Below are 18,926 nucleotides of genomic sequence, written 5' to 3'. Positions count from 1 at the left end.
CTATGGAAAATACATAGAAGAAAATAAGTAAGCAAAGGCTGAGGATGACAAACCAATAGAAGTACTTGCCCTAAGTTTAAAATAAAGACATTTCGTAAAATCTGGCATACATCATGTAACTTCATTTGAATTTTAGTTCATTTGAATCCTCATAGCAATTTCCCTTCATGACCACGAGACCAAATACGGAATATCTAATTCCTTTTGGGCTTAGATGGCTTTGGTACTAAATCCAGGTGACCACAGTAAGGTTTGGTTAGTTACCTTTCTTTCCCACTGGAATGCCCTGAGGCACTAATTTTGTCTTTGGATCCTTATTACCCAGTTCAGGGGTGGGCACACTGTGGGCACTCAATAAATGTAAACTGAAGAAATGAAGGAGACAATAGTAAATGAATACATATTTTAAAGAGTTCTATTAAAACTGCTCAATGGGGTCAACGCTGGCCTGCTATCACACGTATGCCATTATCTCTAAGTCCCTCAGATAACTGAGAAAAGCCAAGATGCCCTTTGACTGCGATCATCAGCCCAGACAGTCAAAACAAAAAGACTTTTCATTTCAGACTGTACCGTGGATATCTGGCTTCTGAGACACATCACATTGAAAACGAACTGAAACTAAAGGTATACTAATTTAAAATAATTTCAAGGCTCAGTAGTTCTCACTCTGGGAATTGAATCTCAGAAAAATCCAGTGATCTTCCCAAGACTACACACCCACCCAATAAACTCAGGGCTGGTATGAGAATGCAATGAATGAAAGACCATGACTTTGAAGAATCATTCCTGAAATACTGTTTTGTCAACAATGAGTTAGAAAATTAGTGTTAACACTTAGCAAACTGTAAATATTCAAAATGTCCCCGCATTTTTAAGGCAGCAGAAGATAGCTCTCAATCAAAACACAGGCAAATATTCCAAACATTTACAAAGTCGGCAGTGACTCTCCTACTGTGGAATCAGCATGTGTTCAAACCTGCAAATACATTTGTTGTCCCTTCCTACCTTAAATACGTTGATGGGGAGATCAATGACCACGTAGATAAGGTCTCCAAGAGCGAGGCTGGCTATCAGTGCGTTGGGGCCGTTTCGCATACATTTGTTCTGGTAAATGATCCTGAGCAGAGTTGCATTCCCCACCATTCCCACGATGAAAATAGTACAAGATATCACAGTGTTAATGTACTTGAAAGCTGAAGTGATTTTAGTCTGCTGTGGGCAGTAGATGTGCGTTGAGCTATTGCTGGGCAGGGCCAAATGAGTGGGTTGGTGGGTGGTGACCAGGAAGCTGAGCTCGGTCCCTTGGGAAGTGGTGAAATCGTCTACGTGATCACTTAGATTTGTGCTGTATCTCTCAGGATGATCACTTATCACACAACCAATCATCACCAACCATAAGGACGCCCTGAGGAAAAAGGTTCCCATCTTGATGCAGATTTGAAGAAATGTCTCTTATTGTGTTCCTTTTATGCTCTCTCTCTTTTTTTTTTTTTTCAACCTGGAAAAAGAAAGGAGGAAAAATAATTTTGGTTACAAACTCGAACTGTCATTAAGATCGTAGTCAATGATTATTTACTGCCTCAATTAAAATGCAGGATATATTTGGTAATTGGGTAAGATATATCCATGTCAGGTTACCCTGTGGTAGAATAAAACCAGATAAGACTGAAACTCTGTTAGGGTAGGTTCTATCCACCTACCTACCTATGTACGTGCTATGTACGTACGTATATATATATCTGTTATCTCTATCTTGCTCTACCTTGATCTCATTTCTATCCATATCTACTCCTATATCTATATCATAATACAGATGAGGATATGTTAGTTTTTCCTTCAAGTAGTAGATGAAAAGTTATTTTCTTCCTCCCCACTATGCCCAGGTAGGAAACCCTGGTGGTGTAGTAGTTAAGAGCTACGGCTGCTAACCAAAAGGTTGGCAGTTCAAATCTACCAGGTGCTCCTTGGAAACTCTATGGGGCAGTTCTCCTCTGTCCTATAGGGTCATTATGAGTTGGAATAAACTCGACGGCAATGGGTTTACACCCAGGTTGATAAGAACCTAAATTACAAAAATCTGCAAGAGATGAGATAAAAAACCCTATTTCTCAACGAAGGAGAAAAGGCACTCTTTGCCAAGTAAAAGTTACACAGTGCTAAAGCATAAAATAAAATGACCAAATTCCACAGTGAATTCAATATTCCAAAATGTGTGCTGTTTTTCATATGGCAAATAATGGAACATACAAATAAAATGCAGCGTAAGTAATCATCTAAAGTGTTAAAAAGGCTAATTTAAAATTAAAAATGATAAAATTGATAGAAAAAATATTTGAAGTTATTTTACTAAAAACCTTGAAGACTGATATGTAAAAACTACAGCTTCCAGCACGAGTGTTTACTTTTCCATCCCTCACAAATTATCATTGTTATGTTTGTCAAGGTATGAAATAAAATGGACTGGGCATAATGATCTTTCACAGGCCAGTTATACTATTTGACTTCCCAAGGTATATTCACCCTCATGATATATTTTAAATACATATCCTATAGTTACACTCATTATGTGGCAGTCATTGTGCTGAGCACTTTACCTGCATGAAGACATCAAATCCGTACAGCGACTCTGTGAAGCTGATATATGTGCCATTATAAAGTCTGGGAGACAGAGACTCAGAAAGATGAAGTAGCCTGTCAAGGCAACGGGTGGTGGGAGGCAATGCTGTGGTTCTAAGCCAGGTCAGTCTGACTCCAGAGCCTGAGCTCTTACCCACTAAATTATACTGTCTCTCATTCTCAAGTCTTACTAGCACCTAAAGAGTTTTAAAGAAGTCTCCAGAGTTTAGATGAATCAGTGGGTTCAGGAGGGTGGGTAGCCATTTTGAAAAGGCCACCTGATTTTCCTTTTATTCCTCTGCAAGACAGCAAGTGCCCTTTTCCCTGAGAAGCCTAGGTTTCCACCTTCATTCTTAAAGAAAAGATGTTGGGGAAGTGAGTGAGTTTGGTGGTAACAGAATAAGCAAAGGTAAATAAAAAGCCTCCTCCCCTTCCAATGTTTTATAAATTTCACTTCCTGTGGTTTCATATGAATCTTTAAACGAAGACCACAACCTCATTTACCGAGTGGCCTGTGTGTGTGTATGTATGTCATGTATACCCAGTCCATAATTTATTTAATTTTTAAAAAATTGTGTCCTTTTTCTGAGCCTAATCACAGTTGGTATTAATGCTTTCAGAACTTTTGACAGTGATCTTGTAAAATCAATAGAGTTCAGGTTTAGTCAGTATTTGGATGAAATAAGACTTATGTAAGTTGTATATACGGCATAAGGTAAACATAAGGTGCAACTACCATATACTTTTGCTTTTCCCAGGGTTTTTTTTCCCCAAGAAGACTGAAATAATAATAGCATCTTACATGTATAATAATGTATTCTATATGTACCTGCTATCTGAGCTTTAGGGCCCTGGTGGCACAGTGGTTAAGAGCTACAGCTACTAACCAAAAGGTAGGCAGTTCAAATCCACCTGCCACTCCTTGGAAACTGAAGGGGGCAGCTCTGCTCTGGTCTATAGGGTCTCTGTGAGTCACAATTGACTTGACGGCAATGGGTTTGGTTTTGGTTTTATCTGAACTTTACAACTCTAAGTCAGTAGTAGGGGGGATGTCCCTATTTTACTCATGAGTAAACTAAGTCTTGAAGAAGTTAAGTGACTTTGTCAAGGTTTCAATTGCCAAGAACTGGCCACCAGTTGCTGTTGAGTTGATTCCAACTTGTGGTGACCCCACGTGTGTCAGAGTAGAACTGTGCTCCATAGAGTTTTAATAGCTGATTTTTCAGAAGTAAGCTGCCAGGTGCCTCTGGGTAGACTCCAATCTTTCAGTTAGCTGCTGAGTGTGTTAACCACTTGCACCATCTGGAGTGGTAGGATGGTTAGAAGGCCTAGCTTTACTTACAGGACTTGTCTCAGTCTGAATAAATGATAAAAATATCAAATGTTCAAAGCTAGAGGCATACTAGGTACCTGTCACATACGCCTAAATTTTAGTATAACTGGCTTACAGTTTTTGGTCATTTTCTTCAGATCACAGGTATGGGAGACTAGAAATACTTCAATCTCTTATGCTGTTTAATGACTAAACCTCCCAGTTTCCCAACTGGAATGGAATCTTAAGTAATAGTTTCCTCTAGAAACAGAGAGGGAAGGTCTTTTCCAGAAAGGGAATGGGTCCCTTTCGGGCCATTAGAGTCTGCTAGGAGGATATTTAGTTAATAGAACTGGCTACCCTGGACATGGTTAAGAGCTCGGCTGCTAACCAAAAAAAAAAAAAAAAAAAAAGTATTGGTAGTTCAAATTCACCAGCCATTCCTTGGAAACCCTATGGGGCAGTTCTACTCTGTTCAATAGGGCCTTTGTGAGTAGGAATCAACTCGAGGGCAAGGGGTTTGTTGTTGTTAGCCTACCATCATCAAAGGTGCCATTAGTACTTTGAGCATCAGCACCATGGTTTGCTTGATCAGCTGATTACAGCAGGAGCTAAGGGGGCCAAGGCTGTGGGTCAGCTGTCAGCAAAACCGCCTTGCTTCCTCCTCCAACAATGATACCACCACAACCATCGTTTCTGATGACATCTCCATCTACTCTCTACACATATTTAGCTGTACAGCTAAGGGATGCTTGACAAAATCATGTGGACACCATCCTATCATTGGGTGAAACATACAAAACAAAATGAAAACCTTCTCAAATGGATGTTCAACCAAGAATGGGACTGTGGCTTATCTGTACAGATCTCTATCAAAATGTGCTTCAAATCATTAGTCATAACCAGTCACAGTTCTTGTGAAGCAGTTTAAGGTTCAGACCTGAACAGCATGGTCTGTAGACTCAGTATGCCTCAGATTTGGGGTCTGAGAGTTCGCTGGAGCCCAAAAGCTATTATTAAAGAGAGAATGGAATCTTATGCTTACACTTAGACCATTTAACACCTGGGACTCTCAGGAACAAGGTTCACCTGTAATTAGTAATCTGGAAATTCCAACTTTACCAAAATGATATGAGTTTAGAGCCGGTAACTCACATGACAGGATTGCCAAGGTGTTTCTCAATTAGCTAACAGTTGAAGCAGAAGGGAGCAGGAAGGGGAAAGCCCCCACAAACAACTACGGGAGGCGAAAAAGACAATGTAGGTACTTTTTACAAGTTTTTGGTGGGTTTTGCTCTCTGGGGAAGAAATTACCAGCTCTTCCTCACTGAAGAAGGCTGACTTTGTTTCCTTCATCCCCAACTCTAGCAGCGGAGCGCCATTAGGATGGTGCAAACAGAAGCTAACCTAGAAACTGCCCTAGTTTTCCGCACGTGAAAGGCAACCAAACCCAACCCACTGCCTTCGCGTCCATTCCGACTTATAGCGATCATACAGGACAGAGTAGAACTGCCCCCATAAAGTTTCCAAGGCTGGAAATCTTTACGGGGGCAGACTGCTACAGCTTTCTCCCCTGGAGTGGCTGGTGGGTTCCAACCGCAAACCTTTCGGTTAGCTGCCGAGTGCTTCAACCACTACGCTACCAAGGCTCCTTGATAAGCAACAAGTGTCCTTTAAAGGAGAGCACAGAACAAAACGCCTAGACCTCCACAGGCAGGTTTCCAAGACTATCTGCACTAGGGTTTTTCCAAAACACATCAGTCCTTCACACCCAGTGCACTTGGCTACCCTTGGCATACCCCAGCGTGTGGGGAAGAGAAGCAACCGCGTAAGAAAGGGCCCCCGAGCCAACTTCACAACTAGGCTTCGGAGCCAGCGACAACATCGGCGTGACGTTCCACAAAGCTCTTGCATGCTTGGGGAAGACTGAGACCCAGAAAGAACTGTTGGTCTTCCCTTTCCTAAAAATCAGAATCCCGACAGCGGAGGCTGAGGTGCTTTCGACCAGCTCCCCCATCCCCAAACGTTCCCCGAGCGCACCCCTCCCAGGGAGGGTGCCCGCCCCACCTCGCGCCCCCGGGCGGGGCGGGTAGGTGGCAAGCCCCTGCTTCGGCGGCGGGTCGCCCAAGCTGCAGAGCCGCCGGCCAGAACGCTCAGGTCTCCACTCTCGAGGAGCCCAGTCGGCGTCACTGCCACCCCCACCCAAGTCCTCGAAAGAAAAGAGTTTCACCGACCGTGGAGCTCGGCGGGCTCAGATGGCTGCCGGGTGAGCGCACAGCGCCTGGGCAGGAGACGCCTGGTCGGCGAGGTTGAGTGGCGCGGAGGGTGGCGGGTGTCCTGGGCTCCGGCGCGGCGGCGGGCGGCCCTGGCTGCACAGCTGCCTCTGCTTTGGAAAACTTCCCCTGCAGGGCTTCTCTGGGGAGGTCTGACAGAGCCTCCAGCCTCCGGTGACGGTGTGGGATTAAGCCTCTCCACAATCGCCAGACCAAAAGGATGACTGTGCGCGCGCGCGAGGGCTTCCAAGAAAAAGAAAACTCCAGAGGAACACGCCTCCTGTCTGTCCTCCCCTTATCCTCCAAAAGCTCCCAGACCTTCTGCTCCACTCCAGGAAGGCAAAGCGTCCTAAAGTTCCAGCCCTCCAAGGAGATTGCCGCTATAAAGCACGAAGCTGCCGCCTCCTTCCAGGCCCTGAAGGGCAGGAGTCTTTTAACTATTTCCTCTCTGAAATGAAAGTGGGGTGGGGGTGGGGGTGGGGGAATGAAGGGAGGAGAGGAGTTGTTGTGAGGTGCCATCGAATCTGCTCCAACTCATAGCAACCCTATGTACAACAGAAGGAAACACTGCCCAGTCCTGCGCCATCCTCACAATTGTTATGCTTGAGCCCATTGTTGCAGCCATTGTGTCAATCAATCTCCTTGAGAGTCTTGCTGCTTTTTCTCTGATCTTGTACTTTACCAAGCATGATGTCCTGCTCCAGGGATTGACCTCTTCTGATAACATGTTTTCCAAAGTATGTCCAAAGCCTTAGCTCACATTAAAAAAAAAAAGTGTTCTCTGGGTACATGGCTTGGCAAGTGGCCATACTTTGAGGGAAGAAAAAGTTACTGCCACCTTTCAGGGGAGGCATTTCTATACCAAATCTCAGAGCTTGGCACGTGCAACATGTGCTGGATTTTCAGCCCCTATTTACCCTGTGGCCAGACACACTTGGGCAGCGCACAACCTGTATGACTGAACTTATCAGTCTGTCCAGCTTTCTCTAGAGCACATCCATTAACCCCTATCTCCTGAGACAACTCATTCCACAGTGGTACAAGCCTAGTTATTAAAACTTTTCTGGAAGACATCAGGATGAAATCTGCCTGCCTATAATGTTACCTGTTGATAAATTCATAAAATGAGCTTAATCCCTCTTGTAAGAACCAAAACCCCATTGCCATCGAGCCAATTTCAACTCATAGCAACCCTATAGGACAGAGTAGAAACCCCACAGGGTTTCCAAGGACTGGCTGGTGGATTCAAACTGCCGACTTTTTGGTTGGCAGCCAAGCTCTTAACCACTGCAAAGACCTTCAAATATAAATAAATGTATCTCTGTGACTCACCAGCACAGAGAGGCCTTTGTAAGAGATGGGGCTATCTCATTCTAGGTGTGAACAACATCAACTTTCCTTAGTTGCTAGAGATTTAGATTCTCATCTTCTCTGCTGAAAATGATTTCATTGGAGTCAAACCATTTTTTAGCCAAGTTAACAGTATCTACAGTAATTCCTTTTCCCATAGACAAGATTTCATATACTTGTCCCGCCTCTATATTCCCTACTTTGTATTTTTAATGAACATGTAATTTATGTATTTGACTAAGTTTTTCAACTTAACTTTCAAGGCTTTTTTCTTTTCCCTGGAAGGCGGGTTGGATGCAGCTTTGCAGGTCTCCTGGATTTTAGCCTGACTTTCTTGATGACAAGGTGCTCTGGTGGCACAGTGGTTCAAGTGCTTAGCTGCTAACCAAAAGGTTGATGGTTCTAACCCACCAGCCGCTCTGTGGGAGAAAGACGTGGCCGTCTGCTTGTAAAGATTACAACCTTGGAAACCCTATGGGGCACTTCTACTCCGTCCTATATGGTCACTATGAACCGGGATTGACTTGGTGGCAGTGGGCTTGGTTTTTTTTTGTTGTTTGCTTCTTGATGACACTAGACTTCTTGTTCCAGCAGCTCAGCAAGTGGAACATTAAGGGTGGTTACATTGACGTATCTCAGCATTAGATTATCGTTATTGATTTTCTGGAAAATAATTACCGAAGATTAAGAAGTACTCAAGCTAGTACTTAAAAACCAACTCTTCATGGATCCTTGGGGCAAATGTTCTTCTGAATTTAAGTTTCTTGGTTTGAATTTGCAAATCAATTTCATAATCGCTAACTCCCAGGATCCTCAAACTTGAAATGCAGGAGAGGATCTGAGTGTCACAGTGTTCACTAGGAATGCTGCGTTCATGTTTTGGGGCTCCCAGGGGGAAATGAAACATGAAGGGTTCAGAGAATCGCAGAGATAAAGACTGGGAAGCTGGCTGTGGGAGGAGAGGAGAAGGAACTGGGGAAACATACATAAGAGGGCTGAGCCTGTCTCCACACTCAGCAGTGCTGTAGCCCGGGCGCTCTGTTGGCAGCGAACATCTCTGGTCTGGAGAAGAAGCAAGGAGCCCAGGGGGAGCTGAAGTCCCATTTTAAATTTAAACAAACTATTAGGGGCAGTTTGTTATCAAAAGGAAGTATTCCAAAGTTTTATGTTGTTAATATGTTGCTAAGGATTCGGAAGTGTTTTCTTACTGAAACAAAGTTGTACGTGGTGGTTAACACCCCAGGTTATCTGGTCAAAATATATCAAAGCACAGAGGAGCCCAGTGTTTTATTAACTGCTGGTGGCTCTGTTAGAGGGCTAAGAAATCTGTCAGTTTTAGCATCATTAATGATGGGACAACCATCATTAGTGATATTGCAAAGTGTTAATGGCAAGATGGCTACCGTTAATGCACTTGACTACTAAAGGTTTGAGGTTTGAGTTCACGCAGAGGAACCTTGGAAGAAAGGCCTGGAGATCTACTTCCTAAAAATCAATTGTGGAAAATCCCATGAAACACAGTTCTACTCTGACACACATGGGGTCACCATGAATTGGAGTCAACTCGATGCCAACTGGTCGTTTAAATGTGATGATATATTCCATCCAGTCAAAACTGTTTCATTTGAATATAATCAAATCTTTAGATGTAGCTTCCAGTTTCTAAAAAACTGAGGGATAGAAAACCAAAACCCACTGCTGTCGAGTCTTTTCCGACTCATAACAACCCTACAGGACAGATTAGAACTGCCCCATAGAGTTTCCAAGGAGTGCCTGGTGGATTCGAACTGCCGACCTCTTGGGTAGCAGCTGTAGCACTTAACCACTACGCCACCAGGGTTTCCAGGGGATAGAGGAACAAGTCAGATAAGTACTGTGAGAGAGCGTGTAGACAAATCTAGAAGATATGACATTTTACTGGGCAACTACCCTTGTTTCTTCAACAAGTCAGAGACAATAAAAAAGGAATTTTTCTAGATTAAAAGAGACTTAAGGAATACAACTTGTTGTAATACACAGTCCTGGATTGAATCCTGGTTTGGATAAACCAACTGTAAAGGACACTTTTGGAACAACTGGGAAAAGTTGAATTTGAACTAGGTATTTGATGATATTAAGAAATTATTATTTATTTTATTAAATGTGAATATATTATTTTGTACATATAGGAAATTGTTCTAGCATTTACTGAGCTCCTATTATTTACCAAGCTTTTAGATATTTCTGATCTTTTTTTTTTTTTTTTGCCTTGTGTTATTTTTGTTTGTGCGTTGGTAGTTTAAAGTAAATTATGTATCTCCCTATGGACCTCTCTAAGGAACCCTGGTAATGCAATGGTTAAGTGCTCGGCTGCCAACCAAAAGGGTAGCGGTTCAAACTCACCCAGTGGCTCCAAGGAAGAAAGACCTGACAAATAAGAAGCTTCATGTGACAAAAATGGGTGACTTCAGGATATGAGATTACAGTAGTGACTAGGGCCAGAGAGATCAATGGTGTCTAGAGACCTATTAGCTAAAGGCTAGAAGGGGAACTGATGCCCTGAGTTGGTGATAAGGACAGGCATGCATAGTGGAGCATATATGATACCGCAGCAGGGGCCCTTTAAACAAGATAAAAGAGTTCTAGATTTTTCTAGTAAGGAATAGAGGCCAAGACTAGTGCCATGATGCCTTCATTGTATGGGTAGTTTGGGCTTAGGAACTATGGGTCACACTTGTAATAAAAAAAGGCAAACAAAAAAATGCATAAGCTTGAATAGGGGGAAAAAAAAAAAAAGGAAATAAACTTGCCCTCGAATTGATTCCTACTCATAGCTTCCCTAAGTATGGACTATGCTCCACGGAGTTCTCAATCACTCATTTTTTGAAGTAGATAGTCTAAGCCTTTCAAAACCATACCAGTTGCTGTCCAAAGAGCGGCTGATAGATTCAAGCTACTGACATTTTGGTTAGCAGCCAAGTTCTTAACCACTGCGCTACCAGGTCTTTCAAGAGGGAACTAAATTAGAAGAGGTAACAGAGATCTCCTGTGGAGTAACTTCAAAGCAAGGGAGGGAAGGGCAATTCTTTTATAGCTGGTTGTTTACATATATCAGGGGAACTTGTGAAAGATTTGAACTTAGCAAAAAAGATTACTTAGTGTCCTGTCTATACATTCTTCTGTGTAGTCTGTGACTTTCATTGTCTTTGAGCTATTTTAAAACAAATAGCAATGCAAATGATTCTTGTCTATAAAGTGAAAATGAATTGTATCTGGTGCAGAATCAAGTGATTCTTACCCTGTGGATGTTGACCAGCTTTGCATCTATTTGTAAATTCATTTCAGCATTCCTGATTGCGTATATGTGTGTGGAGGTTTCATAATTTTCTTTGAACTGGTTGTAACATCTTACTGGTTCCCTCATTAGTTAATGAATTAAATAAAATCTTTGACACATATTAACTTCATGTTTGTATAAGAGTCATCATTTTATCTATTTAAAAAAAACTGTCTTGAACAGATACAAGTGGATATCTGCTTTTGCCTCTGGCCTTCCGCTCTTCAGTAGCCCCCCAGCACCACAGAATGAAAGAAAGAGTGAATATCGGTATTTATGAGCTATTTTAAAATCCAATATTTGAACTCTTAGTGTGAATATTCTGACTGCCATATTTCTTCCAAGGATGGTGTTACTTTGGGCTTGAGGTCCATTTCCTAATTCACTTAGTTGCTAACTAGTAACAATAACGGTAGAATGATCCTTTATGATAATAACTAAATAACAATAAATACTGTTTGCACATTTACCACATGCCCAGTGCTTTGCATGTGTTAGCTGGTGTAATTATTACAACAGCTCTGCAAAGGAACTGTTACGACCCCCATTTTAAAGAGAAGAAAACAGAAACAGAAAAGTTAAGTGACATGCTCAAGGTCATATACTTAGTAAGTAGCAGGTAGGTGGAAACAGTATTTTTGAGTTAAAATGTGCCTTAGCCATTATCTATATCAGCTCCCTAATTTTATAATGAAAGGATTGAGTATAAAGGGGCTTAAATTCTTCCAATGATGGCAGAGGCCCCCTGGTAATTAGGTTTTCTAATTTCTGGTCTAATGCACTGCTCTGCATAACATTTCTGGCATTCTGTAATGTGAGCACATTAATTTTCAGTGAACTGTGTGTAGGTTTGAATGTTGGGAAAACAGAACTGTTAATTTTATTTTATGTTTTCCGTGGTTTCTTCAAGAATATTTTTGAGTACACCATATTGCCCTTTGACTAATTGCTAATGAAAATATATGGAAGGTAAGACATAGTCTGTGCCTTTTAAAAGGTGCTATGTCTTACTCAGAAACCCTGGTGCCATAGTGGTTAACTGCTACAGCTGCTAACCAAAGGGTCGGCAGTTTCCAAGGGAGCCGCCAGGTGCTCCTTGGAAACCCTATGGGGCAGTTCTACTCTGTCCTATAGGGTTGCTCTGAGTTGGAATCGACTCAACGGCACTGGCTTTGGTTTTTGGTTTGGATGTCTTATTCTTGTTGAAGAAAGGTGACAGACAAACAAGGTGGTGAGGTTATGTGCACAACTGGAAATAATGTAGTGCTATTTTTTTTATAGAGTGATCACTTGTTTTAAAAAACCTCATGGAAGTTGAGGGATTTAAAGTCAGCTCAAAGGAGAGAAAGAGGTAGATCAATTCAGTGAGAAAGGACGAGCTGGAATGAAGGTTTACATCGTCTTGGATGAACAGGGGATAATGTTGGAATGATTACAGGAGGCAGAAAGTTGGAGAAGGATCGTGGAGGGTCTTGGATGGAAGAGCTTTGTTTCCAAGTCCGCTGAGGTTTCTTACCCAGTGAAAGATCTATATTTCAGGTTGGGTAGCTTCTTGGCAGCATGCAGAATTGATTATGGCAGGGAGAAATACACCTACTCCTCTCTTATCTGCTCTCTCATTTTCAGACATTTTACATTTATGACAATATTAAAAATCTACTATCCAACTATTTTGGGTATTAATGACATATGTCTAGCAGTAACAAATGCCAAGGTGCAAGGCAAGAGTAACACTAGCTGTTACGGTTAAGGTTATATGTTAACTTACCTGGGCCATGATTTTCAGTGGTTTGGCTGTTATGTAATGGTGTAATTTGGCAGTTATATAATGATGTAATCATCCTCCATTTTGTGATCTGGTGGGGTCATCCTCCATTTTTGCATGACACCAATTTTTGCATAACTACCTGGTCTTTGGAACTTAACTATAAGTAAGGAGTAGGTGTGTAGATCATTGTTTGGATTTAGACAGAGTGCTCCCTCAGATGAATGGTTCTTGACACTTATGAATAACAATAATAATAATAGATTTTTTTGGTGAATACTCTATTAACAAAATACTCCAGAAAGTTATTGTTTTGAAGTATCTCTATTTGCTGTAAATTTGCCATAGTACCATATTTATGAACTTGTTTTCTATACCACATGTACCATTAGTTCTCTCTTCCCATGCCAAATATTGCTGCTTTTATTGTGCTCCCAGGAAACTTTATTCTTTAATTCTACTGATTTATTCTCTGTTAGCCAAAAGAATGGAAATTTTGTTTTCCTTTAATTTGTAGGAAAACACATAGTACTAACTCAAGCTCTTTTGAGTGTTCAAAATCTTACTGTTGTGATAGCAGTAAATCTTTAAGCGGTATAAGCAACTTTAAAATTTACAGGCAGTCTACATTCTTCTTCTAATAAAAAATAATACAGTATCTGTGGCAGGCAGAAAGGCTTTACTATAAAATAAATTGCTCCACGTCAATTAATACAAAAGATAAGAGGTTTTGTCTAGACATGGTGAAAATGGAGTCCAACCAAAACACTGTACCTTTTAAACATCATGTTGACACTTAAAGAAAATTAAGTTTGTATGAGGGGGAAACGTCTTTAGGGAAAAAAAAAAAAAAGTCAGCTTTTACTTGTATTTTGCCGTTATTGATAATGTTTGTGGCAGTTAACTAGATTTGAACATGACTTGAGTGGGATCAATCATATGAATTTGAGCCTCATACAGCTGTCTATTAAATTTGTTGTTGTCATTGTTCTAGAATAGAGTTAGTAAACCTTTTCTGTAAAGGGCCAGATATTAAATATTTTTGGCTTTGAGGGCCATATGGTCTCCATCACAGTGACACCAACTTGCCCTTGTAGCTTGAAAACAGCAATAGACAGTATGTAAACAAATGAGCATGGCTGTGTTCCAATAAAACTTTATTTACAAAACCAGGTGACAGGCTGGATTTAGCTCATGTACTGCAGTTGGCTGACTTCTAATGTACAGCACCAAATATCAGTAGACTAGCTTGCAGGTAGATTATCATCACTAAGAAAAAAACAAAAATAAAAACCATTTATGTTACTGTGATGGTTAAGGTTGTGTATCAGTTTGGCTGGGCCATGATTCTCAGTGGTTTGACAGTTGTATGATGAGATTTAATACAATGTGATCAGCTCCATGATCTGCTGTGAGTAGCCAGTCAGATGAAAGGGGATTTCCTTGGGTGTGTGGCCTGTATTCTGGCAAGGCTCTTGGGCTTTTGCTCATGCTGGATCCTGCAGCTGGCTTCTGTTCATCTGACCTCCAGTTCTTGAGACTTGAGCTAGCAGCTTACCTGTGGTCTTACCTGCTGATCTTGGGATTTGTCAATCTTCACAGCCTGTGAGCAAGAGCCTTGCTCTCTGACCTGCTGATCTTGTGTTTGCCAGCCCCTGTGGCTACGTGATTCAAGAGAAGCCTCTCCTGACACATAGACTTGGGATGTTCCATCCTCTACAACTGTGTGAGCCATTTCCTTGATATACACCTGTCTGTAAAAAAAAAAAAAAAATTTTTTTTTTTTTTTTTGTGTGTACTGATATGTTTTACTTCTCTAGAGAACTCAGCCTGAGACAATTATTCTCTGTGCTTTCTTGGGGGTAACGATGGTGGTGGTAGGGCATTCTTGTCTCCCTAAAAAAATTATATAAATAATCCGTGAACATATCGTCACTTCAAACAATACAGGAGTATATAAAGTGAAACATGAACGTGCCTCTTTACCACATCTTTCCACTCTACTCCCCTATGTCACTTATCCATTTAGTGCTTGTCCTTCCAATCCTTCTCCTACTAATATATAAACACAAACATACATCTTTTTGTTTTTGCTTCTTTTTGTTAAATGGAACCATACTATAACTGCCGTTCAGTAACGTTCTTTTTTTATGTAAATACATGTTTTAGCTATTTTTTTCATGTTATACATGTAGTTTTTTTTAAGCAATATGGATGTACCATATTTATTTAATCAATGCCCTGATCATGGACTTTTAGGTCCTTTCCAGTTTTTTACTTTTACAAACAATGCTGCAATTAACACCTCTGTACATTCTTTACTATGATAACATACAGATTAATTCTCTAGGATTAATACTAGACGTAGAAGCTGTTATCTTTATAGAAGAAATGGTAATGCTCCTTGGAAAATGGTAAGCTCTAAATGTGAAGTGTCAGTTGATTTGAATTTGGGGGTGAGAGTGAGGTTGAAACTTGTTTAGATGGGTTATTGTTGTTAGCTGCTGTTGAATTGGTCCCTGACCCATGGCAACCCCACGTACAACAGACTGAAATGCTGTCTGGTCCTGTGGGTCCTGTGCCATCCCCATGTTTGGTTACAGATTGAACCATTGTGATCCACAGGGTTTTCATTAGCTGATTTTCAAAGGTAGTTCGGCAGGACTTTCTTCCTAGTCTGTCTTAGACTGGAAGTTCTACCAAAACTTGTTTAGCATCATAACAATTTAGATGAGTAAAAAATAGGAAATAGTATGGTTAATAAAAAAAAAAAAAGAAATTTTGACTATGATTTATTCCTCATGGAATTTACAATGGTTCTAGAATTATATAATTATGTGGCTCTAGAATTGGAGAGGTTAGATTTTAGATTTAGTAAAAAAGGTTTCATTATTTATTATTGTTTAGGGTATGGTGAAAGAAAATTTTAAGATTAATTTGACAGTATTGTTTTATGTATCTGACTGAATAGAAACCAGAAGCAAGAAGTCAAGTTGGGCTGTTATCCTAGTATAAGCATGTGGATAGAGAATAAATGGGTAATGGACACCACTTTGGTGGTTGGGTGGTAAAGATTAAGGCATAAATCATGGAGACATTTAAAATGAAGACCAATGTATCATCTAGCTAATGCTATGTAACAAACACCCCAAAACATACTGGCTTAAAACAATGATTCATCAGTTCATGATTTTGTGGGTCAGCAATTTGGGCTAGGCTCAACTGGGCAGTTCTTTTGTTGGTCTTGGCTGGGCTGACTCACACAGCAGGGTTTCCTCATGTATGCAGTCAGCCCTCGCTCACATATCTGGCTGTTGGCTGCAGTCAGGGGCTAAGTGGACCATTTGTCTTTTGTCATTAAACAGACTATCCTGACTGAATGACCTAGTGGTATCAGGGTTTCAAGTGCAGCAAGAGGGCAAGCCCAGTGCTTAAGTACTCTTCAAGTCTCTGTTTACATCATATTTGTTATTATCCCATTGGCCAAATCAAATAATATTACCAAGTCCTGAGTCAGTACTGAAGGGGATTAACCAAGAGCATGGAAAGAAAGGGAATTCTTGCAGCCATTTTTGCAAACAATGTAACAGAACCAAGAAGTTGGGAAGAGAGCAGGTTGGATCTAGGGTGTGAAGTAGGCCATGTCAAAAAATGACCACAAAATTTCCCCGAGGGAGTTTAGAACAATTCACCAGTATTTACTGGGTAAATAGTGTATACCAGGTGCTATGCTTTATGTACACACATGCTTTATGTAGAGATTTAAAAAAAAAGGAATATGACAGGTCCCACCCTAAAGAGGAAATCCCGGTGGCTTAGTGGCTAAGAGCTACGGCTGCTAACCAAAAGGCAGGCAGTTCAAATCTACCATGCACTCCTTGGAAACCTTATGGGGCAGTTCAACTTTGTCCTATAGGGTTGCTATGAGTCCAAATCGATTCAATGGCAATGGGTTTGGTTGGGCTGGTTTTATCCTAAAGAAGCCTAGAGCCTGGAAGTGGAAAGTGATATGCAAACAGCTAAAAACAACCCACTAACTGTTAGGATAGAGCTACCTGCTATTGGGGTAAGCAAACTTTTTCTTTAATGGTTTATTTAATTAACTTTTTGGCTTTGTGGGCCATGTGGTCTCTGTCACAATTACTGAACTCTGCTGTTTTAGATTTAAAGAGGCCGTAAACAGTATGTAAACAAAATAGTCAGGTAAGGAAGATTAACAGTGAACCCATTAAGGCAGGTAGAAAGAGAAGCCACCTTTGGAAGATGGGGGTATGTAAGCGGGAAGGAGTTCAATTCTGAAGCAGTTTGAGAACATTCCAAAGCAGATGCCTGAGGGCATATAAACCTATAGACCTAGGTCTAGGTGAGGGCCTCAGGCTTGAAACATAAGTGTAGTAATTAGCATCTAAAGTCATGAGTTGGATTCATTTAATTTGGAAACAGTGTGAAACAGAAAAAAGCAAAGAGACCAGGACAGAATCTTGTACAAAACATTCAATTAAGATAAAAGATGACTAGAAGCTTGTCAAAAAGAGACTGAAACATCAGAGAAAAGAACCAGGGAAGGGCAGTGTCTGTGACATGAAGAAAGGAGAGAGTTTCAGGAATGAATGGGTGGTCAAGAGAGGTCAAAAAGAATGAGGAGTGAGAACAGGTCATTGAGATGGGCAATAAGGAGGTGTATTGTTCTACAGATGTCAAGCTCAGCCTTTAGGCAAACTCCTGGAGCTTACACACATTCAAAATAACTTAGTAATTAGAAACAGTAGGAAAAGAAATGCAGAAACATTGCTTAGTAGTGAGTATAAATCTTTTTGTGAACTTTATTTTTGTAATATGTGGACGAAAAATCAAACCATCCACAATGAATATGTACGACATTAGGCTTTTTCAGGACTTCTTGGTAGCTTTTGGAAAAGGAATTTTATGGAGAAATGATTCTAATTATACTTTTCGGAGCAGTTCTACTCTGTCCTATAGGGTCGCTATGAGTCAGAATCGACTCAATGGCAGTGGGTTTGGGTTTATGGAGGTGAACAAAAGACAACGAAGCTTGCATGTGAGGTAAAGTTTAAAGCAATGACTGTTTCTAATTTCTAGTTTACTTTTTTAAAAATTGAAGACTTTCTCCATTGTCTTATCCGCATTCTGAGTTGAAAAAGCAATAGTTGAGACTTCTAGTATTTAATGTATATTTATTGATTAAAAAAAAAACCCCATTAACCCACTGCCATAGAGTCGATTCTGACTCATAGCGACCCTATAGGACAGAGTAGAACTGCCCCGTAGAGTTTCCAAGGAGAGCCTGGTGGATGCGAACTGCTGACCTTTTGGTTAGCAGCCGTAGCACTTAACCACTACACCACCAGGGTTTCCATTTATTGATTAAGTAATGTTTAATTAACAGTGTGTTCTATCTGCAGCAAGAGCGTATCTTGAATTTCTTTCATCATTTATTTGTCATTCAAGGCAAAGACTACTGTTGAGAAATAGATGTCCAATACTGGTGAATGAGTTTTGTGCTGTGAAGAATTTACACTCAGGATTTCAGAGTTCTGTTTCACTCTACTATCTCCAACAACTCAGTCATCTTCCATGGATATCAGTTATTTTTCCCCAGTGGCCTTCTCATCCCTCAATTGGAAGACTTAGAGCTTGCTCAGCCTAAAGAAGGATGGATAGACTAGATAGTATCTCAAGGACCTTCTTTTACAGCTTTCTGATTTGAATGTATTTGGAAGAACATCTAAAACTTGAACTCTGTGGCTTGAAATGATAGCATGGTTTTGCAGATTCTTTGGCACACATCACTACATTCTTAGCTCCATTGTTCCGATCCAATTTGTTGGCTCATGAACTGTTCTTTAGGCTTAACAGTTAAAACAACAACAACAACAACAGTTTTCTTGATAAATGTATATATTTCTAGAGAAGTATTTTAAAGTAAATTATAGATATCATATTTCATTCATAAATACAAGTAGTCCCCAGGTTATGAACAAAATCCATTCCTAACTGTGTCTGTAAGTGGAATTTGTAGGTAAGTCAGAACAGGTGCAAACAGTTCTTACACAGCCTTACATGTACTTTAGTGTAAGAAGTAAGTTGGACGTTCGTAACCTGGATACTGCCTGTATTTCATTGTTGTTAACTACCATGGAGTTCGCCTTCTACTCATGGCAGCCCATGCACAATGGAACAAAATGGTGCCCAGCCGTGCACCATCCCTATGATCGGTTGTAGATCTGACAGTTGTGATCCGTTGGGTTTTCACTGGCTGATTTTAGGAAG

General features: G+C 40.7%; 1 protein-coding gene across 1 annotated transcript in view; it reads right to left on the bottom strand.

The window, feature by feature from the left end:
• Positions 1-6,577, bottom strand: part of EDNRA (endothelin receptor type A) — a 66,398-nt gene extending 59,821 nt beyond the window's left edge. Inside the window, exons 1-2 of the mRNA XM_003417525.4 lie at positions 6,166-6,577; positions 1,009-1,501 (exon numbers count right to left, since the gene is read on the bottom strand). Of these exons, the coding sequence (XP_003417573.2) occupies positions 1,009-1,428 (420 nt within the window). The 5' untranslated portion in view covers positions 1,429-1,501; positions 6,166-6,577. The remainder of the gene's footprint in view (positions 1-1,008; positions 1,502-6,165) is intronic.
• Between the last annotated feature and the right edge of the window lie 12,349 nt (positions 6,578-18,926).

Source organism: Loxodonta africana, chromosome 13, assembly GCF_030014295.1.
Source record: "Loxodonta africana isolate mLoxAfr1 chromosome 13, mLoxAfr1.hap2, whole genome shotgun sequence".
In the NCBI taxonomy this organism is placed as follows: domain Eukaryota; kingdom Metazoa; phylum Chordata; class Mammalia; order Proboscidea; family Elephantidae; genus Loxodonta; species Loxodonta africana.
The sequence above is the reverse complement of the archived record's forward strand: the minus strand, read 5'-3'. Positions and strand labels throughout refer to the sequence as shown.